The 27,349-nt window shown below is 46.1% G+C and overlaps 1 protein-coding gene and 1 long non-coding RNA gene across 2 annotated transcripts in view; both read left to right on the forward strand.

Annotated features, from left to right (window-relative positions):
• Nucleotides 1-27,349, forward strand: part of LOC129823011 (potassium voltage-gated channel subfamily H member 2-like) — a 146,271-nt gene that overhangs the window by 111,082 nt on the left and 7,840 nt on the right. The window contains exons 3-10 of the mRNA XM_055881673.1: nucleotides 12,137-12,559; nucleotides 13,523-13,913; nucleotides 17,037-17,236; nucleotides 22,141-22,393; nucleotides 23,760-23,953; nucleotides 24,183-24,285; nucleotides 24,472-24,774; nucleotides 25,644-25,821. Of these exons, the coding sequence (XP_055737648.1) occupies nucleotides 12,137-12,559; nucleotides 13,523-13,913; nucleotides 17,037-17,236; nucleotides 22,141-22,393; nucleotides 23,760-23,953; nucleotides 24,183-24,285; nucleotides 24,472-24,774; nucleotides 25,644-25,821 (2,045 nt within the window). The remainder of the gene's footprint in view (nucleotides 1-12,136; nucleotides 12,560-13,522; nucleotides 13,914-17,036; nucleotides 17,237-22,140; nucleotides 22,394-23,759; nucleotides 23,954-24,182; nucleotides 24,286-24,471; nucleotides 24,775-25,643; nucleotides 25,822-27,349) is intronic.
• LOC129823012 (uncharacterized) lies at nucleotides 3,078-3,772 on the forward strand. The gene is made up of 2 exons (XR_008754553.1): nucleotides 3,078-3,155; nucleotides 3,385-3,772. It is a non-coding gene; the product is annotated as an uncharacterized LOC129823012 (long non-coding RNA).

Here is a 27,349-nt window from a genome sequence, read left to right on the forward strand (position 1 = left end):
TGGTTGACCTTTTCTTGTTGCGACAGGTCACATATCTTGCTGCTGTGATGTCACACTGTGGTATTTCACCCAATAGATATGGGAGTTTATAAAAAAGTACGTTTGTTTTCGATCTCTCTCACTCTCACTCTCCCGTGTTGGATATGACACTGAAAAAGAAGACATTAATCTCACTCACACCTTTCATTGTACTTATATCTTATATCTAAGACATGTCAAGGCAGGGTGAGGACTGGGTATATGTAGCTCAAACACATTGATCGGCTTCACTGCCATATCTGTTGCTTTTGTCAGTGCTGGTTGTGACATGGTAACCCTCGTGTTCTTAGCAGCGGCTGGCTGTTGGGAAAGCGTTGTCGGCCTAACAGCATCCTACATCTTCTACGAGTCCTGAGTTGTACTTGCATTATTAAAAAGGGTATCAACCCCCGAACACTCCTGAAATGACATCAGATCTAACGTTGGTTGACGTAGAACGACCTGAGGTCCCCGTGACATCACACGTTTACAGTAGAAACTAAAGTCCCTGAATTATTTATGAGTTCCATTAGTGGCCGGAAGAATATCCCAGGATTGCCATCGTCACACATGGACATCTTCTGTAAAAAAAAAAAACCTTGGTGTCAGTACGACTCCCTGATCAAATAAAGGCTGGTACACTACAGTACCTGTCAATCCTTGTCTTACAGAGAGACTCCTTTAAGAACAGATTATAGAGCTTCTTATCAACAGCAAGACTTTCAGTAGTCGTCAGCTGGATGGGACCCTGTACATATTACATCACAAACAGCTACAGCCTATCAGACAGAGAGGAGGACCCTGCACATATTACATCACAAACAGCTACAGTCTATAAGACAGAGAGGAGGACCCTGCACATATTACATCACAAACAGCTACAGTCTATCAGACAGAGAGGAGGACCCTGCACACATTACATCACAAACAGCTACAGTCTATCAGACAGAGGGGAGGACCCTGTACATATTACATCACAAACAGCTACAGTCTATCAGACAGAGGGGAGGACCCTGTACATATTACATCACAAACAGCTACAGTCTATCAGACAGAGGGGAGGACCCTGCACATATTAAATCACATAACCGTACTCGTACACGGTGATGGCAGTCCATCTATCATCACGGTGATGGCAGTCCATCTATCATCACGGTGATGGCAGTCCATCTATCATCACGGTGATGGCTGTCCATCTATCATCACGGTGATGGCTGTCCATCTATCATCACGGTGATGGCTGTCCATCTATCATCACGGTGATGGCTGTCCATCTATCATCACGGTGATGGTAGTCCATCTAGCATCACGGTGATGGCTGTCCATCTATCATCACGGTGATGGCTGTCCATCTATCATCACGGTGATGTCAGTCCATCTATCATCACGGTGATGGCTGTCCATCTAGCATCACGGTGATGGCTGTCCATCTATCATCACGGTGATGGTAGTCCATCTATCATCACGGTGATGGCAGTCCATCTAGCATCACGGTGATGGCAGTCCATCTATCATCACGGTGATGGCAGTCCATCTAGCATCACGGTGATGGTAGTCCATCTAGCATCACGGTGATGGCAGTCCATCTAGCATCATGGTGATGGCTGTCTATCTAGCATCACGGTGATGGGTGTCCATCTATCATCACGGTGGTGGCAGTCCATCTATCATCACGGTGATGGCTGTCCATCTATCATCACGGTGATGGTAGTCCATCTATCATCACGGTGATGGCAGTCCATTTATCATCACGGTGATGGTAGTCCATCTATCATCACGGTGATGGTAGTCCATCTATCATCACGGTGGTGGCAGTCCATTTATCATCACGGTGATGGTAGTCCATTTATCATCACGGTGATGGTAGTCCATCTATCATCACGGTGATGGTAGTCCATCTGTCATCACGGTGATGGCAGTCCATCTATCATCACGGTGATGGTAGTCCATCTATCATCACGTGATGGCGGCCATCTATCATCACGGTGATGGCTGTCCATCTATCATCACGGTGATGGCAGTCCATCTATCATCACGTGATGGCTGTCCATCTATCATCACGGTGATGGTAGTCCATCTAGCATCACGGTGATGGCTGTCCATCTATCATCACGGTGATGGTAGTCCATCTAGCATCACGGTGATGGCTGTCCATCTATCATCACAGTGATGGTAGTCCATCTATCATCACGGTGATGGCAGTCCATCTATCATCACGGTGATGGCAGTCCATCTATCGTCACGGTGATGGCAGTCCATCTATTATCACGGTGATGGCAGTCCATCTATCATCACGGTGATGGCAGTCCATCTATTATCACGGTGATGGCAGTCCATCTATTATCACGGTGATGGCTGTCCATCTAGCATCACGGTGATAGCTGTCCATCTAGCATCACGGTGATGGCAGTCCATCTATTATCACGGTGATGGCAGTCCATCTAGCATCACGGTGATGGCTGTCCATCTAGCATCACGGTGATGGCAGTCCATCTATCATCACGGTGATGGCAGTCCAGACACACACAGACACACACACACACACACACACACACACACACACACACTGACACACACACACACACACTGACACCCACACACACTGACACACAGACACGCACACAATAACACACACACACACACAAACTCACACTGACACACATACACGCACACAATAACACACACGCACATTGACACACACAAACTCCCAGACACACACACTAACACACACACACACCCACTGACACATACACACACTGAGACACACACACACACACACTGACACACACACGCACCCAATGACACACACTGACACACACACTGACACACATGCACACACTGACACATACACTCACACTGACACACACACGCACACAAACACACACGCGCACACACACACACACACACACTGACACACATACACACACAAACACACTGATACACAAACACACACACTGATGTAACAGGGTTGGTTATGTTTCCACTTGCCTCTAAAGAAATGTGTATTTGATGTTCAAGCATTCTTATTGGTTAGTTCAATTCTGATGACAATAAGAGGTGTTGTGATTGGCCCCACTTGCAGATAGGGGGAGATCGCGAACGTCAGGTCTTCCCAGTATGAAAATGTGATGCAAGGGGTAGGTCACGTTCTGAATACTGTTTTCTATTTTCTATTTTACAATGTGTACAAGTTTGCTGTACGTTACTGATTTTATACATGTGTGGGTATATGGTACCTGTTAGGGATTGAGGGGCTTTCTGGGATGTGCTTTGGCATATGATTGCTGTAAATAATTGTGTTAGCTAGCATACACCGATGTCATGGTCACATAAGCCACGGCTAACACAGTTGTCTTCATGCTACAGATTTTGTCATCGACAGCCATCAACACTGTTAAGCCCTGCACAACTAACGTGCTGTTTCCCATTTAACAACAGGTATTTATACATGTTATATTGTGTATTGTATTTTTGTATTTTGTTCGCCCAGTATGAAAATGTGATGCAAGGGATTTTGTCATCGACAGCCATCAACACTGTTAAGCCCTGCACAACTAACGTGCTGTTTCCCATTTAACAACAGGTATTTATACATGTTATATTTTGTATTGTATTTTTGTATTTTGTTCGCCCAGTATGAAAATGTGATGCAAGGGATTTTGTCATCGACAGCCATCAACACTGTTAAGCCCTGCACAACTAACGTGCTGTTTCCCATTTAACAACAGCAGAAATAAATGATGCTCAACTGGGACCACTGGCCGAAGTTATTTATTATTATAAAACACAACGCATGGAGAGTACACTATACATCTGTTACACTGACACACACACACACAAACACACACTCACTGACACACACACACTCTGCACTAAGAGGCTACTTTAAAAGTTGGATTGAAAATGCTGTGGCTTTAGGCCAGTTTTGAGTCTAATGTAAACCAATTGACAAATGACTATAAATACCACATTCAGGACACAGAGAGGTCTCCCCAATTCTCTTGAGGCTTTGGCAAATCTCTTGCTTTTCTGCTCTCAATGTAATTATTTTAGTAATTGTTTTAGCATCTACCCGAGCCACCCTGCCAAATTAATTAGAATGCGGGAAATGGAATTAGCCCAAAATGCTAATTCAAATCAATACTTATAAACAGATGGACTGGCATGTCCCGTATCCTCAATATTCAAATCCGGCTGCAGTGCTCCTCGTACTGTTCACGCTCTCTTCCTGAGAGACAAAAATAGAATCTTTATTGTTTGAGAGGGTCGTGAAAGTACAGCACCGTGGCAATAGGGATGTGACCTCAGAGGTGACATTGCACTGCTTGTACCGAATCCATTCCCTCTTGCTTGTACCTTCCTGACCTGGTACCCTCCATTGATAGACACTGCTAGCCCTTTCCAGGGCCAAACAGCCAGCCAGTGAGAGAAAGGAAGAGCCAGAGCCATGAAGGCAGGGGCTGAGTAAAAGGCAGAGCAGGGCTGTTCGAACAGGGGACCAGTATTTTCATCTTTTATCATATTATCATATCTACAGATGTACTATCTTAATTTGATCAGTTTCTCACTGCAGGAAAATAATCCTGCAGCAAAAGGACATTTGAATTATTAGATGGACTATAATTCATGGACATTTTTGTAGAAATGTATACATTTTTTGTTGGGATAAATCAAGTCTGAAATTTTAAAGTGGAAATTACACTGAACTGTGTGTTTGTCTGTGTGTGTGTGTGTTTGTCTGTGTGTGTGTGTGTGTGTGTGTTTGTGTGTGTGTGTGTGTGTGTGTGTGTGTGTGTGTGTGTGTGTGTGTGTGTGTGTGTGTGTGTGTGTGTGTGTGTGTGTGTGTGTGTGTGTGTGTGTGTGTGTGTGTGTGTGTGTGTGTGTGTGTGTGTGTGTTTTCTATTGGGTATGTTGTTTCTGTCTGCCTCCACCCCCAGAAATGACATACAAGCAAAGTTGCCCAAAGTTGATTTGATTTGGCCTTGTCAGTGACAAACGATACCATCTACCCTAACATGATAGTGTCGTGTCTTTGGCATCATTAAAACTGAAGGCTTATTTATCAAATAACTCTCTGTAATTATTATTACATGATTAAACTACTTAATCGTGTAACTGTAATTAACTAGGAAGTCGGGGCACCACGGAAAATATTCCGATTATAAAGTTATACGTTTCCTAATATAACTTTCAGATATTTTGATATCTGATCACTTAGTCTTCTGATTAATAAATTATTCCTTATGTCACGTTCTGACCTTTATTTTCCTTTGTTTTTGTCTTTAGTTAGTATGGTCAGGGCGTGAGTTGGGGTGGGCAGTCTATGTTATGTGTTTCTATGTTTAGGTTTGTCATTTGGCCCGATATGGTTCTCAATCAGAGGCAGGTGTTTTGCATTGTCTCTGATTGGGAACCATATTTAGGTAGCCTGTTTTGTAGTGTGTTTTGTGGGTGATTGTTCCTGTTCGTGTGTTCCTGTTTTTTCTGTGTTCACTAGTTTGGGACTGTAGCTTCGTTGGTTTTCATCTGTTTATTGTTTTTGTTCATATTGAGAAGTATTCTAATGAATTATGGATACGCACCACGCTGCGCTTTGGTCCTCCTCTCCTTCTACCGACGAAAGCCATTACACTTTACCTCACGTTAGTCTCATTCCAAACGTCGTAAATTGTTGGTTATCTGCACGAACCCAGTCTTCACTATGAGTCATCCATACATCAATTGTCTTAAAATAATTTATTTACTAACTAAGTAATTCACAGAAATGCATCACACAAACAGATATGGTTACAAGGAAATGATTGTGGATGTGCCCTTGTGGGCTAAACCGGCATGGCAGCTTGTTAGACAGAGTGATAATTATAACAATTGAAATGCTAATCCTTTGCACATGAACGCTCACTCATTCGGGAACAATTGCAATCAGTATATATATTTACTCTCAGTGTGTCATCGGGATCTCTGTTGAGAAGTTTGTTTCTGTTGGAGAGTCTGTCCACCCTCTTTCTCTCTCTGTCGTGGTTAGAATGTATAGTTCAGAGTGACATTCATTCATGTCGTTATAGAATAGATGTTTCGGCGGTTGTCGGTCTTCGCGTTCAATGATACCGAATTCCTAGCTGCAGACTAGTAATAATATCAAAGACTTGTTCTTATTCTGTCGGTATTGATAGTCTAAGAGTTTAACCACATGGTATGGTTAAAAGATTCAGCCATCTACTCAAACCTTAGGTTTATGGTCTCTACTCAAACCTTGGCCCTGTCGTGGTCTGCAAGCTTTAGCCATCTCGTAATTGAGGTAAGCTCGGTCTGCTCTCAAACCTTGGCCCTCGCGTTATCGAGGTAAGCTGGTCTCCTCTCAAACCTTGGCCCTCGCGTTATCGAGGTAAGCTGGTCTCCTCTCAAAACTTGGCCCTCGCGTTATCGAGGTAAGCTGGTCTCCTCTCAAACCTTGGCCCTCGCGTTATCAAGGTAAGCTGGTCTCCTCTCAAACCTTGGCCCTCGCGTTATCGAGGTAAGCTGGTGTGGTGATAGAAAACCCGGGTGGGAGTTTTATTCGGAAGAGCAGAAAGGGGCCTGTCCCAGGACGCCAGACCATAACTGTGCTCATGGGCGGTCCTCTGATTTAGTTAAACTCCAAAGGGAATTGGAGTTTCCTTCATTAAACAGTACAAAATCACATTACACCATTTCACAAACAGTATCATCCTCACTCATTCATCTTATACAACAATTAGATATAAGCCTCATATCTGAGGCTATTATATAAACAGCGTTATGGTAATGTGGCCGTATTGTCTCTCATGAGTTTCACAAAATTGTACCAAACGGACCAGTTCGTAGCTGGATTCTTCACCGATCTTTTATACGTTCTCCAGAACATAAATACTGTTCGGACCTCCAGTTCTGTGAGGTGGAAGAAATTCCTTTGTTCTCTCTGAAAACTCACTCTCTCTCTCTATACTGTGGCCATGAGGAGATAATCTCCTCCAGGAATTTATGACCTCTCTCTGACCACAGCAGCCTGGTTGTAGGAGAAAGAGAGAGGGGGATGGTGCTCGCTGTACCCAAAGAGGGCAACGTCATGACAATAGACAACCCCCAGTGCCTGTCAAGCTCAGGAACATGACTGAGCTCCATAGCGAAGGGCCAACACACCGTGAATTATAGGCATCTAATTCACACACACACACACACACTTACACCTGCCCTCTGCGCTACCTGCAGTCTAGCACCGCACCTGCCTTGCCAACACGGTTGGCTGAACACCTGCAGTGCCTTATCCACCCTCAGGCGACCTGCCAGGTCCTCCCCCTGTACGCATGTCACACTTCAGCTGGAAATACCGCCCCTGTATGAGCGCGAGGAGCATTCTGGGAGCAGGTGAACTACAGTAGCCTGAGGTAACATAATATGCCATAGATACTGTTTAAGTGGAACGAGACCACAATGTCTTTTCACAGGTCTTTTGCAGGTGTCAACCTTGTTTCTACAAAGATGTTTCTCAGAATTTTTTTATATATTTTTTTACAGATATAGAGAAAGGATGGCAGTGGGGAAAGATAGAGGTTGTATCAAAGGGCAGTAGGCCGGATTTGAACCTACGTTGACACCTATACATGTATGCCAGAGGCTGAGGTATTACCGCTCGACCAGAGAGAGAGAATTCAACACATTACGCCGGATGTGTGATTTCATCTACTGTGATTCTGGGAGACCAGGGGAAATGACTATCTCATTGTGATTAGTTTGTCTTCTCATTGCTGCTGACTGAAGTTGGAATAAATAACTGAAACAAAGCCACTCAACTGGAATTGCGTGCTCTGACTGAATTTGGCTCCCATGGTGAATTTCTGTTTGTGTGTTCGATTTGTGTTCGGTGTGTGGTTGGGGTGTGTTCAGTGTGTGTTCGGAGTGTGCTGTTGTGTATGTGTGTTTGTGTGAGTGCTGCATTTTGTGCATGCGTGTTCGGGGGGTGTTCAGGGGGGGGTGTGTGTGTGTGTGTGTGTGTGTGTGTGTGTGTGTGTGTGTGTGTGTGTGTGTGTGTGTGTGTGTGTGTGTGTGTGTGTGTGTGTGTGTGTGTGTGCGTGCGCGTGCGTGCGTGTGCATGTGCGAGTGTGAGTGTGTGTGCGTGCGTGCGTGTGTGCTCCGTGTGCGTTTGAGCATTTCCATTCTGCTTGAGAGGTTACCTTATGAGAAGACTTACTATCACAACAGCTTCCATCAACCTCACTGGATACTGAGCATTTCTCTAATTGCTAAATGTTAATACAACACATGCAAGGAACTGCTGTGTTTTTCATCCTTACTTATAAACCTTGTGAAGTGATACTGTGTGAGGGCAGTTTGTGACCGTTGTTGTTTACCTAATCAGTGGCTCCCTACCTTCAGGCTATGCTCAAACCCTACACCCCTACCTGAGCACCTTGGCCATCCCTACCTTCAGGCTAAGCTCAAACCCTACACCCCTACCTGAGCACCTTGGCCATCCCTACCTTCAGGCTATGCTCATACCCTACACCCCTACCTGAGCACCTTGGCCCTCCCTACCTTCAGGCTATGCTCAAACCCTACACCCCTACCTGAGCACCTTGGCCATCCCTACCTTCAGGCTATGCTCATACCCTACACCCCTACCTGAGCACCTTGGCCATCCCTACCTTCAGGCTATGCTCAAACCCTACACCCCTACCTGAGCACTCCGTTCTGCCACCTCTGGTCTCTTGGCCCTCCCTACAGGAGGGCAGCTCCTACTCAGCGCCGTCCAAGGCTCCCCAATGGTGAACAGCAGAGTCCCTGCCCATCTTCTGAAAACATCTAAAACCTCTACTTTTGGTATTGTTTTTTTTATTTTTACCCCTTACTAAATCAAATCAAATCAAAATGCATTTGTCACATGCGCCGAATACAACAAGTGTAGACTTTACCGTGAAATGCTTACTTACAAGCCCTTAACCAACAGTGCAGTTCAAGAAGAAAATAAGAAGAAGAAAATAAAGACTAAAACAAAAAGTAATCATTAAAGTAACACAATAAGAATAACAATAACTAGGTTATATACAGGGGGTCACTGAGTCAGTGTGGAGGTTATATACAGGGGGTCACTGAGTCAGTGTGGAGGTTATATACAGGGGGTCACTGAGTCAGTGTGGAGGTTATATACAGGGGGTCACTGAGTCAGTGTGGAGGTTATATACAGGGGGCAACGGTACTGAGTCAGTGTGGAGGTTATATACAGGGGGCACTGGTACCGAGTCAGTGTGGAGGTTATATACAGGGGGTTACTGTACCGAGTAAGTGTGCAGGGGTAGAGGCTAGTTGAGGTAATCTGTACATGTAGGTTGCGGTGAAGTGACTATGCATAGGTAACAACCAAACAGCGAGTGTACAAAAAGGAGGGGGGTGTCAATGTAAATTGTCCAGTGGCGTTTTTATGAATTGTTCAGCAGTCTTATGGCTTGGGGGATAGAAGCTGTTGAGGAGCCTTTTGGTGCTAGACTTGGCGCTCCGGTACCGCTTGCCGTGCGGTAGCAGAGAGAACTCTGACACCGCCTATTATATAGGTCCTGGATAGCAGGAAGCTTGGCCCCAGTGATGTATTGGGCCGTTCGCACTACCCTCTGTAGGGCCTGTATATGGTCAGATGCCGATGTGATGGTGTTTGGCCACGCAGTCGTGGGTGAACAGGGAATACAGGAGGGGACTAAGTACACACCCCTGAGGGGCCCCAGTGTTAAGGATCAGCGTGGCAGACGTGTTGTTGCCTACTCTTACCACCTGGGGGAGGCCCATCAGGAAGTCCAGGATACAGTTGCAGAGGGAGAGAAAGGACAGTGTGGAGTGCGATTGAGATTGCATCATTTGTGGATCTGTTGGGGTGGTATGCAAATTGGAGTGGGTCTAGGGTGTCCGGGAGGATCCTGTTGATGACCAGCCTTTCAAAGCACTTCATGGCTACCAACGTGAGTGCCACGGGGTGGTAATCATTTAGGCAGGTTACCTTCGCTTCCTTGGGCACAGGGACTATGGTGGTCTGCTTGAAACATGTTGGTATTACATACTCGATCAGGGAGAGGTTGAAAATGTCAGTGAAGACACTTGACAGTTGGTCTGCGCATGCTTTGAGTACACGTCCTGGTAATCCGTCTGGCCCAGAGGCTTTGTGAATATTGACCTGTTTAAAGGTTTTGTTCACATCGGCTACCGAGAGCGTTATCACACAGTCATCCAGAACAGCTGGTGCTCTCGTGCATGCTTCAGTGTTGCTTGCCTCGAAGCGAGCATAAAATGCATTTAGCTCATATGGTAGGCTCGCATCACTGAGCAGCTCGCGTCTGGGTTTCCCTTTGTAGTCCGTAATAGTTTTCAAGCCCTGCCACATCCGACGAGCGTAAGAGCCGCTACAGTAGGATTCAATCTAAATCCTGTATTGATGCTTTGCTTGTTTGATGGTTCGTCTGAGGGCATAGCAGGATTTCTTATAAGCGTCCGGATTAGTCTCCCGCTCCTTGAAAGCATCAGTTCTAGTCTTTAGCTCGATGCAGATGTTGCCTTTAATCAATGGCTTCTGGTTGAGGTATGTATGTACGGTCACTGTGGGGATGACGTCATCTTATTTTCCCCTTATTTATGAAGCCGATGACTGAGATGGTGTATTCCTCAATGCCATTGGATGAATCCAGGAACATATTCCAGTCTGTGCTAGCAAAACAGTCCTGTAGTGTAGCATCCACGTCATCTGTCCACTTCCGTATTGAGCGAGTCACTGGTTCTTCCTGCTTTACTTTTAGCTTATAAGCAGGAATCAGGAGGATAGAATTATGGTCAGATTTGCCAAATGGAGTGCGGGGGAGAGCTTTGTATGCATCTCTGTGTGTGGAGTAAAGGTGGTCTCGGATTTTTTCCCCCTGGTTGCACATGTGACATGCAGGTACAAATGTGGTAAAACTGATTTAAGTTTGCCTGCATTAAAGTCCCCAGCCACTAGGGGCGCCGCTTCTGGGTGAGCATTTTCTTCTTTGCTTATGGCCTTATAGAGTTGGTTGAGAGTGGTCTTAATGTCAGCTTCGTTTTGTGGTGGTAAATAGACGGCTACGAATAATACAGATGAGAACTCTCTTGGTAGATAGTGCAGTCTACATCTTATTATCAGGTACTCTACCTCAGGCGAGCAATACCTCGAGACTTCTTTAATATTAGACATTGCGCACCAGCTGTTATTGACAAAAAGACATACACCCCCACCCCTCGTCTTACGAGAGGTAGCGTCTCTGTACTGCCGGTCCATGGAAAATCCTGCTAGCTCTATGTTGTCCGTATCTTCGTTCAGCAACGTCTCTGTGAAACATAAGATGTTACAGTTTTTAATGTCCCATTGGTAGGATAATCTTAATCGTAGGTCATCCATTTTATTGTCCAATGATTGCACGTTAGTGAGAAGAATGGAAGGCAGTGGGAGTTTACTCGCTTGCCTCCAGATTTTCAGAAGGATTCCCGATCTGCGTCCCCTTTTCTGGTGTCTTTTCTTCACGCGAAAGGCGTGGATCTGGGCCTGTTACAGTGAAAGCAGGATATACTTCTCGTTGGACTTGCCGGACTCGTTAAAGGAAAACGTTTCTTCCAGTCCGCGGTGAGTAATCGCTTTTCTGATGTCCAGAAGTTATTTTCGGTCATATGAGACGGTTGCAGCAACATTATGTACACAATAAGTAAAAAAATAAGTTACACAAAACGCAAAAAAATTACTAAATAACAAAATTGGTTGGGAGAATGTAAAACGTCAGCCATGTTCAATGGCGCCATCTAGCTCTAACTTTGCTGATAGCTACTTACTGAGGAAAAATGTGCTTACTATGAATGTGATATGCGGTTGTCCCACCTAGCTATCTTAAGATGAACGCACTAACTTTAAGTCGCTCAAATGTAAATGTAAAGTTTCGGGGAACTTTCATCTTGTCCTTCCCTGCCCTATTCCCATCCTTCTCTTTCTCTCTCTCTCTCTCTCTCTCTCTCTCTCTCTCTCTCTCTCTCTCTCTCTCTCTCTCTCTGTATAACGCTATCATATTGATCCAACTACCAGATCAGAAAGGCTAACCCGTCCCCCCATCTCCCCCGCCAGGTGCTGTCCCTGGGTGCCGACGTCCTCCCAGAGTACAAGCTCCAGGCACCTCGTATCCACAAGTGGACCGTCCTCCACTACAGCCCCTTCAAGGCGGTGTGGGACTGGCTCATCCTGCTGCTGGTCATCTACACAGCCATCTTGACCCCTTACTCCGCCGCCTTCCTCCTCCACGATCAGGAGGAGGCAGCCATTTTAAACTGCGGCTACTCGTGCTCGCCGCTCAATGTGGTCGACCTCATCGTGGACATCATGTTCATCGTGGACATCGTCATCAACTTCAGGACGACATACGTCAACACTAACGACGAGGTGGTCAGCGCCCCGCTGAGGATAGCGATCCACTACTTCAAGGGCTGGTTCCTCATCGACATGGTGGCAGCCATCCCCTTCGACCTGCTCATCTACCGCAGCGGAGAGGAGGTGAGGAATTGGGGATAGGGGAAGTGCATTGTGGGCAATGGAGTTTTGTGAGGACAACCTGTGTTGGAACGCATCTTAAGTTACGGGGATTGTCAGATATGAATCTTGGTTTTAAAGGTTTGATTTCGTATTTAAGGTTCGATATATTGACCTGTAGATAACCACAAATAATGAAAGCTATTTGCAATGAGCTTTTGGGACCTCCAAAATAAAATCTCCCTTCGATTACTCCATTATAAAAGGACCTCCAATGAACAACAAGTCAGGGATATCCCCACAAAGGCTCCGGAGCAGAAAAACAACTGTGAAAGTTTGTACTGTCAACCTTCTTGCCATTGTTTAATTAATTGAACCTCAAGTGGCCAGTGAGCCAAGGAAGTGGACAGTCTCCGCAGCAGAGGATTACCATTTATTGTGAAGTGAGGAACTAGGCTTTCTGCCAAGCAGGGAAGTAATCGGGTCCTTGTTTATTTGCTGTATAGACATGGTGTGGGCTCCTCATGACAAGTATAATGGGTGGGAATAAACAGAACCAACCGACAGCAGAGTAAATCATGGGGAGGATTCATGGGAAGATCTCCGCTAGTACAGACCAGGATCTCCGTGCTGCTGAGGGGATCGGGTACAAGTGTAGGGCAGAGGATGGTTCACAGCACATTTTGTAAATTTCCTTCATGTAATTGATCCTAAACGGACAATAAAGATATTTTAACTTTGAACTGACCTCCAAAACCAGGGCTATCCAATCTTATCTGCAGAAGGCCAGTGTGTGTCCAGGCTTTTGGTCCAGCCAAGCAGTCAGACATCTGATTCAACCAATCAACTAATAATATTCTTCAATCAAGACTTTAATGAGTTGAATCAGCTTTGTTACGGCTTGTATGGAGCAGAACTCTGCAACACAGGACCTCCCAAGGTAAGATTGGACACTAAACAAACTGTTTCTCCTCTCTCTCTTGCCAGACGACCACTCTGATTGGCCTGCTGAAGACGGCCCGCCTCCTCCGGCTAGTGCGCGTGGCAAGGAAACTGGACCGCTACTCGGAGTATGGCGCCGCCGTCCTCTTCCTGCTCATGTGCACGTTCGCCCTCATCGCCCACTGGCTGGCGTGCATATGGTACGCCATCGGCAGCGTGGAACGCAACGGCAGCATTGGCTGGCTCCACACACTGGGCGAGTCGTTGGGGAAGCACTACAACGACACGGTGCGGGGCTCGGGCCCCTCCATAAAGGACAAGTACGTCACAGCCCTCTATTTCACCTTCTCCAGTCTGACCAGCGTGGGCTTTGGCAACGTCTCCCCCAACACCAACTCTGAGAAGATCTTCTCCATCTGTGTCATGCTCATAGGATGTAAGTACCAAGGAGCGTCTGTATGTGTTGGAGGGTAAACTATAAGGGATGTAGAAATTTATGCTACTGTGATTTAATTGGTTAGCAGTATGGTGGTGCCGCATCTGCTCGTATTTACTTGGTTCCTTGTTTTGTTGCAGTGTTCGCTGTCTTGGTAGCTGCTAACAGTTTGAATGAGAACGTGTGATAAAACTGGTTCAGTGTTATGTCTGTTTTAATATGCCTCACCAAGAAGACGATCCCACTCAGTTCTGCAGTCAGCAGTGGTCACATTTCAACATGGAGGATGATTATTACAGTGCCTCCGGATTCAGACACATTTACTTTTTTCAAATGTTGTTACGTTACAGTTTTATTCTAAAATGTATTACATTCGTTTCTTTCCTCATTAATCTACACACAATACCCCATAATGACATCACAATAGCCCATAATGACAAAGCAAAAACAGGTTCTTAGAATTTGTTTCTAATTTTTTCAAAATTAAAAAACAGAAATATAACATTTACATAAGTATTCAGACCCTTTACTCGGTACTTTGTTGAAGCACCTTTGGCAGTGATTACAGCATCGAGTCTTCTTGGGTATGACCCTACAAATTTTGCACACCTGTATTTGAGGAGTTTCTCCCATTCTTCTCTGCAGATCCTCTCACGCTCTGTCCGGTTGGATGGGGAGTGTCGCTGCACAGCTATTTTCAGGTCTCTCCAGAGATGTTCGATCGGGGTCAAGTCCGGGCTCTGGCTGGGCCACTCAAGAACATTCAGAGACTTGTCCCGGAGCGCGTTGTCTTGGCTGTGTGCTTATGTAACCGATGTGAAATGCTTAGCGGTGGTGTGCGCTAATAGCATTTCCATCAGTGACATCACTCACTCTGAGGACCTTGAAGTAGTTGTTCCCCTTGCTCTGCAAGGGCCGTGGCTTTTGTGGCGCGATGGGTAACGATGCTTCGTGGGAGGCAGTTGTTGATGTGTGTAGAGGGTCCCTGGTTCGATCCCGGCGAGGGGACGGACAAAAGTTATACTGTTAAACTTAGGGTCGTTATCCTGTTGAAGAGGAACCTTCGCTCCAGTATGAGGTCCTGAGCAGGTTTTCATCAAGGATCTCTCAATGGGAATACTTTGCTCCGTTCATTTTTCCCTCGATCCTGACTAGTCTCCCAGTCCCTGCCGCTGAAAAACATCCCCACAGCATGATGCTGCCACCACAATGCTTCACTGTATGGATGGTGTCAGGGTACCTCCAGACGTGATGCTTGGCATTCAGGTCAAAGAGTTTAATATTGGTTTCAACAGACCAGAGAATCTTGTTTCTCATGGTCTGAGTGTCTTTAGGTGCCTTTTGACAAAACTCGAAGCAAGCTGTCATGTGCCTTTTACTGAGGAATGGCTTTCATCTGGCCACTCTACCATAAAGGCCTGATTGGTGGAGTGCTGCAGAGATGGTTGTCCTTCTGGAAGGTTCTCCCATCTCCACAGAGGAACTCTGGAGCTCTGTCAGAGTGACCATCGGGTTCTTGGTCACCTCCCTGATCAGGGGTACTCCAGGGGTACTCCAGGGGTACTCCAAGTGTACTTCAGGGGTACTCCAGGGGTACTCCAAGGGTACTTCAGGGGTACTCCAAGGGTACTTCAGGGGTACTTCAGGGGTACTCCAGGGGTACTCCAGTGGTTCTCCAGGGGTACTCCAAGGGTACTTCAGGGGTACTTCAGGGGTACTCCAGGGGTACTCCAGGGGTTCTCCAGGGGTACTCCAAGGGTACTTCAGGGGTACTCCAGGGGTACTTCAGGGGTACTCCAGGGGTACTCCAGGGTACTCCAAGGGTACTTCAGGGGTACTCCAGGGGTACTCCAATTGTATTTCAGGGGTACTCCAGGGGTACTCCAAGGGGCATTTCAGGGGTACTCCAGGGGTACTCCAGGGGTATATCAGGGGTACTCCAGGGGTACTTCAGGGGTACTCCAGGGGTACTCCAATTGTATTTCAGGGGTACTCCAGGGGTACTCCAAGGGGCATTTCAGGGGTACTCCAGGGGTACTCCATGGGTATATCAGGGGTACTTCAGGGGTACTCCAATTGTATTTCAGGGGTACTCCAGGGGTACTCCAGGGGTATATCAGTGGTACTTCAGGGGTACTCCAATTGTATTTCAGGGGTACTCCAGGGGTACTCCAAGGGGCATTTCAGGGGTACTCCAGGGGTACTCCAGGGGTATATCAGGGGTACTCCAGGGGTACTTCAGGGGTACTCCAGGGGTACTCCAATTGTATTTCAGGGGTACTCCAGGGGTACTCCAAGGGGCATTTCAGGGGTACTCCAGGGGTACTCCATGGGTATATCAGGGGTACTTCAGGGGTACTCCAATTGTATTTCAGGGGTACTCCAGGGGTACTCCAGGGGTATATCAGTGGTACTTCAGGGGTACTCCCATTGTATTTCAGGGGTACTCCAGGGGTACTCCAAGGGGCATTTCAGGGGTACTCCAGGGGTACTCCAGGGGTATATCAGGGGTACTCCAGGGGTACTTCAGGGGTACTCCAGGGGTACTCCAATTGTATTTCAGGGGTACTCCAGGGGTACTCCAAGGGGCATTTCAGGGGTACTCCAGGGGTACTCCAGGGGTACTTCAGGGGTACTCCAGGAGTACTTCAGGGGTACTCCAGAGGTATTCCAGGGGTATTTCAGGGGTACTTCAGGAGTACTCCAGAGGTATTTCAGGGGTATTTCAGGGATACTCTAGGGTACTCCAAGGGTATTTCAGGGGTACTTCAGAGGTACTTCAGGGTTACTTCAGGGCTACTTTAGGGGTACTCCAGGCAGAGCAACATTCAGCTGGTGGCACAGTAAGAGAGAAAGGAACCACTGATATAATTGGGGAGAACAGGTTTGTGGTAATGACTGGAGCGGAATTAGTGGAATGGTATCAATTACATCACACACATGGTTTGATGCCATTCCATTTGCTCCGTTTCAGACATTTCTATGAGCCGTCCTCCTCTGCTCTAGAGCCTGTTTACAACCACTAACTTGTCTGAGATACTATAACGTTTGTTCCCATGGTGCAGTAGAGAGCAGTTGTATGTTCACCATAATCATTTATTCTCCTCTCTCTCCTCCCTACAGCTCTGATGTACGCCAGTATCTTTGGTAACGTGTCGGCCATCATCCAGAGGTTGTACTCGGGTACGGCCAGGTATCACACCCAGATGCTACGGGTCCGAGAGTTCATCCGTTTCCATCAGATCCCCAACCCACTGAGGCAGCGGCTGGAGGAGTACTTCCAACACGCCTGGTCCTACACTAACGGCATTGATATGACCGCTGTGAGTCACACACACACTCAAACACACACACACACTCAAACACACAACACACACACACACACACACACACTCAAACACACAACACAGACACAGACATTCAAACACACACACTCAAACACATACACACACACACACACACACTCATACACACACACACACACACACACACACACACACACACACACACACACACACACACACACACACACACACACACACACACACACACACACACACACACACACATACACACAATAGTATCAACACATAAAACCACACACAGCACATTGACATCCAAACAGTGCATAGACGTAAACACATGCATGAGACATTTAATAGCTGATCTAAGAGAGTCTGGCCTTTCTCTCTCTACCGCTCTCTCTTGCTCTCTCTTGCTCTCTCTTTCTCTTTCTCTCTCTCTCTCTAGGACTAAGCCTCTCTTTCTCGCTCTCTCTCTCTCACTCTCTTTCTCCCTCTCTCGCTAGGACTGAGCCTCTCTCTCTCTTTCTCTCTCTCTCTTTCTCTGACTGAGCCTCTCTCTCTCTCTCTAGGACTGAGCCTCTCTCTCTCTTTCTCTCTCTCTCCCTCTCTCTCTAGGACTGAGCCTCTCTCTCTCTTTCTCTCTCTCTCCTTCTCTGACTGAGCCTAGACTCTCTCCAACATGCTTTAAGGGCCAACTGTAATAATAATATTATGGAAGTGGATCTTTTAGGAACCAAATTTTCCAACATGAAATTGCAATATTCCGTCTGAATTCCTGTGTATTTGACTTAATAAATCATTTACAAGATACAGAGGAAACAATCAAGCCAAGTTGCTTGTTTGTTCAACATCCTCATTATGTTGTGTTGAGAGTCCACTGAAGCAAGTTGGATTTGTAAAATGTTTGCTGACGTGATTATAACGGTGGTCATGATGTAACCCCGCCTCACGTCTGTCTGACTGAATCAGTCATAGCCTCTGTCTTTTACAAACCTCTTGGTGCACAGATCCCTTTAGCGGGATCATTTTCGTAAACATCCGTTGCATTGCAAAGCGCCAAAAAAAAAAAAATGAAATCACAAGTGCAATATACCAAAACACAGCTTAGCTTGTTGTTAATCCACCTGTCGTGTGAGATTTTGAAAATATGCTTTACAGCGAAAGCAATCCAAGTGTTTGTGTGAGTTTATCGATCACTAGACAAAACATTACAAACAGCTAGCAGCAATGTAGATTGGTCACGAAAGTCAGAAAAGCAATAAAATGAATCGCTTACCTTTGATGATCTTCGGATGTTTGCACTCATGAGACTCCCAGTTACACAATAAATGTTCATTTTCTTCGATAAAGATTATTTTTATATCCAAAACCCTCCATTTGGTTGGCGCGTTATGTTCAGTAATCCACAGGCTCACGCAGGTCATGAAGGGCAGACAAAAATTCCAAATAGTATCCGTAAAGTTCGTAGAAACATGTCAAACGTTTTTAGAATCAATCCTCAGGTTGTTTTTAACTTAAATAATCGCTAATATTTCAACCGGACGGTAAATTATTCAATACAAGAGAGAAAGAAAATTTGAGCTACCACTTTCGCGCGCATGAACTAATCGAAGGACATCTGGCAGTCCACTGACACGATTTGATAAATCTCGCTCATTTTTCAGAATAAAAGCTTGAAACTATGTCTAAAGACTGTTCACACCCTGTGGAAGACATAGGAAAAGGAATCTGGTTGATATCCCTTTAAATGGAGGAAAGGCAGGCAATGGAACAGGGATTTTTCAAAATAAGAGGTACTTCCGGGTTGGATTTCCTCAGGTTTTCGCCTGCAAAATCAATTCTGTTATACTCACAGACAATATTTTGACAGTTTTGGAAACTTTAGAGTGTCTTCTATCCTAATCTGTCAATTATATGCATATTCTAGCATCTGGGCCTGAGAAATAGGCAGCTTACTTTGGGAACGTTATTTTTCTAAACATAAAAATACTGCCCTCTAGCTTCAAGAGGTTATTAATTAATGATGACCTCATTAGTCTAACTGAGCTGGGTTGGTTGGATAGAGATGGACTAGAGTAGAGTATCAACCTTTCACGGGTCTCTACCCCGGGTCCGGGAGCCCCCCCCCCCCCCCACACACTGAGTAGCATCGCTAGCATAGCGTCACAATTAAATAGTAGCATCTAAATATCATTAAATCACAAGTCCAAGACACCTAATGAAAGATACAGATCTTGTGAATAAAGCCACCATTTCAGATTTTTAAAATGTTTTACAGGGAAGACAAAATATGTAAATCTATTAGCTAGCCACGTTAGCAAAAGACACCATTTTTCTTTGTCCACCATTTTTTCTCACCACCAGTAGCTATCACCAATTCGGCCAAATAAAGATATTGATAGCCACTAACCAAGAAAAAACCTCATCAGATGACAGTCTGATAACATATTTATGGTATAGGATAGGTTTTGTTAGAAAAATGTGGATATTTCAGGTATAAATCATAGTTTACAATTGCACCCACCATCACAACTCGACTAGAAAAAATACAGAGCAACGTGTATTACCTAATTACTAATCATAAAACATTTCTTAAAAATACACAGGTCACAGCAATGGAAAGACACAGATCTTGTGAATTCAGACAACATTTCAGATTTTTTAAGTGTCTTACAGCGAAAACACAATTAAATCGTTATATTAGCATACCACATGTGCAAACGTTACCAGAGCATTGATTCTAGCCAAAGAGAGCGATAACGTAATCATCGCCAAAATGTATTAATTTTTTCACTAACCTTCTCAGAATTCTTCAGATGACACTCCTATAACATCATATTACAACATACATATAGAGTTTGTTCGAAAATGTGCATATTTAGCCACCAAAATCATGGTTAGACAATGAGAAAAGTAGCCCAGCTGGTCAGAAAATGTCATGCGCCATATTAGACAGTGATCTAGTCTTATACATAAATACTCATAAACTTGACTAAAAAATACAGGGTGGACAGCGATTGATAGACAATTTAATTCTTAATACAATCGCTGAATTACATTTTTTTAATTATCCTTACTTTTCAATACAGGTTGCGCCAAGCGAAGCTTCACCTAACAAAATGGCGGCATAAGCGTTTCACATTTTTCGACAGAAACACGATTTATCATAATAAATTGTTCTTACTTTGAGCTGTTCTTCCATCAGAATCTTGGGCAATGAATCCTTTCTTGGGTCTAATCGTCTTTTGGTCGAAAGCTGTCCTCTTGCCATGTGGAAATGCCCACTAACGTTCGGCATGAACTGGAAACGTGCCCAGCGGTTCAAAGTGTCTCAGAAAGAAATACCTCAAAATCGCACTAAACGGATATAAATTGCTATAAAACGGTTCAAATTAACTACCTTATGATGTTGTTAACACCTATAACGAGTAAAAACATGACCGGAGAAATATTACTGGCTAAACAACAGGTTGGAAGGAGGCGAGTCCGACGTCCTTCGTGCGTCAGGCGCAGGCAGCCAAAGGAAGTTACTTCCGGTATTTGGTGATTTATAGAGGCACTGATTGCGCAATCGACTCCATTCAAAGCGTCATCACGTACTGACATCCAGGGGAAGACGTAAGAAGTGTCTGTTTCTCCATAGCATTTACAGGGACCTTTAAACTGACTCCAGATCAGGGGCCAAGATGTCTGAAATCTGACTCCCTATCATGAAAAGTGCTGTAGAAGGAGTTCTGTTTCACTCAGAGACAAAATTCCAACGGCTATAGAAACTAGAGAGTGTTTTCTATCCAATAATAATAATAATATGCATATTGTACAAGCAAGAATTGAGTACTAGGCAGTTTAATCTGTAGAGCAAATTATGCTAATGTGAAACAGCACCCCCTATATTCGCAAGAAGTTAAGGTTTAAGAAGAGGGGGTGTTTCCAGACGTTGGTCTGGTCTGACAGCTTTGTCCCAGAGTCACATATACAAAACCTTCCGCTCCTTCGTCAGAAATGTAATTGTGTCTCCTTGTTAGAATGGGGAAATCATTAATAAGGCTTGTAGTATTCATTATATAAAAAATATTTTTAAAAGCCTTACAAGTCCTGTGAAAGTATATCAGCAGATTGCTGACTAAATATTGCAGTTGTTTTGGGTTAATATTTGCTTGGATGCTACGTATCAGACAACTACATTTTTTTACAGAATATTTGTATGTTTGTTATTCAGCAGTGATGTCTCAGTTGGTAGAGCGTGGTACTTGCAACACCAGGGTTGTGGGTTTTATTCCCACAACGTAAGAAATATGGATCCACTCAATACATTCTGTAAGTTGCCCTGGATAAGGGTGTCCTGTAAATATCTATCTATGCTGCTGCCTTTTAGTTACTATCACCCTCTCTCCCCCGACCCCTCTCTCTCCCCCTACTCTCCCACTCTCTCTCTCCCCCTCTCACTCTCTCTCTCTCCCTTCCTCCATCCTCGCTCCCCACCACCCCCCTCCATTCCCCTTTCTCACCCCCTCTCTCTCTCCCACTCTCTCTCTCCCACTCTCTCTCTATCCCACTCCCTCCATCATCTCTCCCACTCTCTCCCTCCCTCTCTCTCTCTATCCCCCTCCCTCCATCCTCTCTCCCCACCACCCCCCTCCATTCTACTTTCTCTCCCCCTCTCTCTCTCCCCCCCTCTGTCTCCCTCACCCTCCCACTAAATACTCACTCTCTCTCCTCTCTCTCTCTTTCTCCCCCCTCCCTCCTCCCCCTCCTCCTCTCCCCTCACCCCCCCTCCATTCCCCTTTCTCTCCCCCCTCTCTCCCCCACCCTCTGTCTTCCTCCCCCTTTCTCTCCCCGCTCCCTCCCCCTCATCTTTCCCTCCCCCACCCTGTCTTCCTCCCCCTTTCTCCCTCCCCCCTCCCTACCTCTCTCTCTACCAGGTGTTGAAGGGGTTCCCAGAGTGTCTCCAGGCTGACATATGCCTCCACCTTAACCGTACCCTCCTGGAGAACTGCAAGGCCTTCAAGGGCTCCACGAAGGGCTGTCTGCGGGCCCTGGCCATGAAGTTCAAGACCACCCATGCCCCGCCTGGCGACACCCTGGTGCACGCCGGCGACGTGCTCACCGCCATCTACTTCATCTCCCGGGGCTCCATCGAGATCCTCAGAGGCGACGTGGTGGTGGCCATCTTGGGTGAGGATGATAGATAGGAGCTGCTGTCAAACCAAATAGCATAGATTCTACTATGATTAGTATCAAACCAAATAGCATAGATTCTACTACGACTAGTGTCAAACCAAATAGCATAGATTCTACTACGACTAGTGTCAAACCAAATAGCATAGATTCTACTACGACTAGTGTCAAACCAAATAGCATAGATTCTACTACGACTAGTGTCAAACCAAATAGCATAGATTCTACTACGACTAGTATCAAACCAAATAGCATAGATTCTACTACGACTAGTATCAATCCAAATAGCATATATTCTACTACGACTAGTATCAATCCAAATAGCATAGATTATACTACGACTAGTATCAATCCAAATAGCATAGATTCTACTACGACTAGTATCAAACCAAATAGCATAGATTCTACTACGACTAGTGTTGCATGTATCAACCTAAAGGGGAAGGAGTCGAAAACTGAATGTGGTATATTCAGAGATTCAGATATGTACCAGGGAACCAAATAAATAAAGATGAACCAACAGAGACATCTACTGGCAACAATTGGTCCTACTTGTACGTCATATAGTTTAAAGAACTGGGCACACACGAAGGGGGAAAGGCTATCTCATAAAACAAGCACTAGTACTATGGACGAATTTGAAATATTTCAAATCTTTAGGTTTGCCGTCTGACTTCCCAGTAATAAAAAAAGTAGGACTGTTTAACATTTGCATTTTTTAACATACAGTACCAGTCAAATGTTTGGACACACCTACTCATTCAAGGGTTTTTCTTTATTTTTACTATTTTCTACATGGTAGAATAATAGTGAAGACATCACAACTATGAAATAACACATATGGAATCACGTAGTAACCAAAAAAGTGTTAAACAAATCAAAATATATTTTAAATTTTAGATTCTTCAAAGTAGCCACCCTTTGCCTTGATGATAGCTTTGCACAGTCTTGGCATTCTCTCAACCAGCTTTACCTGGAATGCATTTCCAGCAGTCTTGAAGGAGTTCCCACATATGCTGAGCACTTGTTGGCTGCTTTTCCTTCGCTCTGCAGTCCAACTCATCCCAAACCGTCTCAATTGGGTTGAAGCCAGGTCATCTGATGCAGCACTCCATCACTCTCCTTATTGGTCAAATAGCCCTTACACAGCCTGGAGGTGTGTTGGGTCATTGTCCTGATGAAAAACAAATGATAGTCCCACTAAGCACAAACCAGATGGGCTTGGCATATCGCTGCAGAATGCTGTGATAGCCATGCTGGTTAAGTGTGCCTTGAATTCTACATAAATCACAAGTAAGTGTGTCCAGACTTTTGACTGGTACTGTATGTAAAATACGGTACTATGTCCTCTCGTCTCCCACAGGGAAGAATGACATCTTTGGCGAGCCTATCAACCTGTACGGTCGGGCTGGAAAGTCCAATGCGGACGTGAGAGCTCTGACCTACTGTGACCTCCATAAGATCCACAGAGAGGACGTCCTGGAGGTGTTAGACATGTACCCTGAGTTCTCCGACCACTTCTGGATGAACCTGGAGATCACCTTTGACCTCCGGGATGTGAGTGTGTCCTCTGTCCTGATTGCAAGAACTTTTCCTCATATCTTAACTTCACGACCATAAAAATGTTATATTCAAATATGAATTGATGAATACAAATTAGGGAATTAATGAATTTGTAAATGATTTCCATTGTGCATTCCTATGGAACAGCTATTTTACACATTAATAAGTCCTTTATCATCAGTGTGTGATTTTTCAAGATGTTTTGCTTTGTTAATCCCTGCAGGCCAATATGATTCCTGGCTCTCCAGAAAGTGACAACTCAGACTGTGTAGGATTCAACAAACTGCGCAGACGCAAATTATCCTTCCGGCGCCGGACAGAGAAGGGTAACCACCACATTCCCTTCCACTCCTTCGTCTCTGTTGATGAGAGCTAATATTATTACCCATTGTTTCTCTCTCGGCGATGCCCAGAGGAACACCCACTGTCCACGCTTAGTTGTAGGTCACAAATCAACTTTTCCGATTCCATCCAGCGTGTCACCATCTGTCCTTCCCTGTTTCGTCTCTCAGACGACGCCGATGCAGGAGAGAATAAAACGGAGAGATCCCACAAGCCAGTTCGGCGTAGACGGAAGGAGGCGGCCAGTAAGCAGGGGGTGGGGCTTAAGCCAGACTGGGAGGGACCTCGGAGTTCAGTGTCCACCCACTCCAGTAGTGGCGAGGGGGAGGAGTCTGTGGTCACATGCCCCGCCCCTCAGTCAGCTCTGCATGAGATGTCCCCGGCTCAGGCCACCTCTCTGATCTTTAGGGACAATCCCGAGGGGGAGGGGGAAGGGGACCACAAGGGGGGCAACACCTGCAATGCACTCTCAGGTGGGTCTGGGCACACACACAGAAAAACAGACACACAGACAGACAAACAGACAGACAAACAGACAAACAGACACACCGACAGACAGACACACAGACAAACAGACAGACAGACACACAGACACACACACAGACACACAGACAAACAAACACACATACACACAGACACACACACAGACAAACACACATACACACACACACACAGAGACAAACAGACAGACACACAGACACACACACAGACAAACAGACACACAGACACACACACACACAGACACAGACACACACACAGACAAACAAACACACATACACACAGACACACACACAGACAAACAGACACAGAGACACCCAGACACACAGACAAACAGACACACACATAGACACACAGACAAACAGAAACACATACAAACATACACACAGAGAGACAAACAGACAGACACACAGACACACACACACACACAGACACACAGACACAGACACACACACAGACACACAGACAAACAAACACACATACACACAGACACACACACAGACACACAGACACACAGACACACAGACACACAGACACACAGACAAACAGACACACAGACACACAGACACACAGACACACAGACACACAGACAAACAGACACACAGACACACAGACAGACACACAGGCAAACAGACACACACATACAAACATACACACAGAGAGACAAACAGACAGACACACAGACACACACACACAGACAAACAGACACACAGACACACACACAAACAATATAAAACAATAGAATATGACTTCTTACCCTATTCTCCCCTCTCTCCCCCTCTCTCCCCCTCTCTCCCCTCTCTCCCCCTCTCTCCCCTCTCTCCCCGCTCTTCTTCACAAACAGGAGCATTTTCAGGGGTCTCAAACATCTTCAGTTTCTGGGGGGAGAGTCGGGGCAGTCGTGAGTACCAGGAGTTGGCTCGCTGCAGCCTGCCTTCCTCTCCCCCCCTCAACACTATCAGCCGCAGGCAGCGCACCGAGCTGGACAACAGACTGGACCTGCTGCAGCAACAACTCAACAGGTACAGAGACATGTAGAGACAGAGACATGCAGGGACAGAGACATGTAGAGACAGAGACATATAGAGACATAGACGTGCAGGGACAGAGACATGTAGAGACAGAGACATGTAGAGACAGAGACATATAGAGACATAGACGTGCAGGGACAGAGACATGTAGAGACAGAGACATGCAGGGACAGAGACATGCAGGGACAGAGACATGTAGAGACAGAGACATGTAGAGACAGAGACATGTAGAGACAGAGACGTGCAGGGACAGAGACATATAGAGACAGAGACGTGCAGGGACAGAGACATGTAGAGACAGAGACATGCAGGGACAGAGACATGTAGAGACAGAGACATGTAGAGACAGAGACGTGCAGGGACAGAGACATATAGAGACAGAGACGTGCAGGGACAGACACATGTAGAGACAGAGACGTGCAGGGACAGAGACGTGCAGGGACAGAGACATATAGAGACAGAGACGTGCAGGGACAGAGACATGTAGAGACAGAGACATGCAGAGACAGAGACGTGCAGGGACAGAGACATATAGAGACAGAGACGTGCAGGGACAGAGACATGTAGAGACAGAGACATATAGAGACAGAGACGTGCAGGGACAGAGACATATAGAGACAGAGACGTGCAGGGACAGAGACATGTAGAGACAGAGACGTGCAGGGACAGAGACATATAGAGACAGAGACGTGCAGGGACAGAGACATGTAGAGACAGAGACGTGCAGGGACAGAGACATATAGAGACAGAGACGTGCAGGGACAGAGACATGCAGAGACAGAGACATGTAGAGACAGAGACATGTAGAGACAGAGACATGCAGGGACAGAGACATGTAGAGACAGAGACATGTAGAGACAGAGACATATAGAGACAGAGACGTGCAGGGACAGAGACATGTAGAGACAGAGACATGTAGAGACATAGACATGCAGGGACAGAGACATGCAGGGACAGGGACAGGGCACAGGGGAAGGGGCAGGACAGGGGCACAAGGACAGAGACAGGGCAGGGACAGGGGGACAGAGACAGGGCAGGGACAGGAGAAGGGGCAGGGACAGGGGAAGGGGCAGGGACAGGGGCAGAGACAGGGGCAGGACAGGGGCACAGGTACAGAGACAGGGGCAAGACAGGGGCACAGGGACAGAGACAGGGGAAGGGGCAGGGACAGAGACAGGGACAGAGACAGGGGCAGAGATAGGGGCAGGGGCAGGATTGGGGCACAGGGGCAGATACAGGGGCAGGACAGGGGCAGGATAGGCGCAGAGACAGGGGCAGGGACAGGGGCAGGATAGGGGCAGAGACAGGGGCAGGAACAGGGACAGGGATAGGGGCAGGAACAGGGGCACGGGGACAAAGACAGGGGCAGAGATAGGGGCAGGAACAGGGGCAGGGACAGAGACAGAGACAGGGACAGGGACAGGGACAGGGACAGGGACAGGGACAGGGACAGGGGTACAGAGACAATGGCGGGATAGGGGCAGGAACAGGGGCACAGGAACAGAGACAGGGACAGGGG

The sequence above is a fragment of the Salvelinus fontinalis genome, chromosome 25 (genome assembly GCF_029448725.1).
Source record: "Salvelinus fontinalis isolate EN_2023a chromosome 25, ASM2944872v1, whole genome shotgun sequence".
NCBI lineage: Eukaryota > Metazoa > Chordata > Actinopteri > Salmoniformes > Salmonidae > Salvelinus > Salvelinus fontinalis.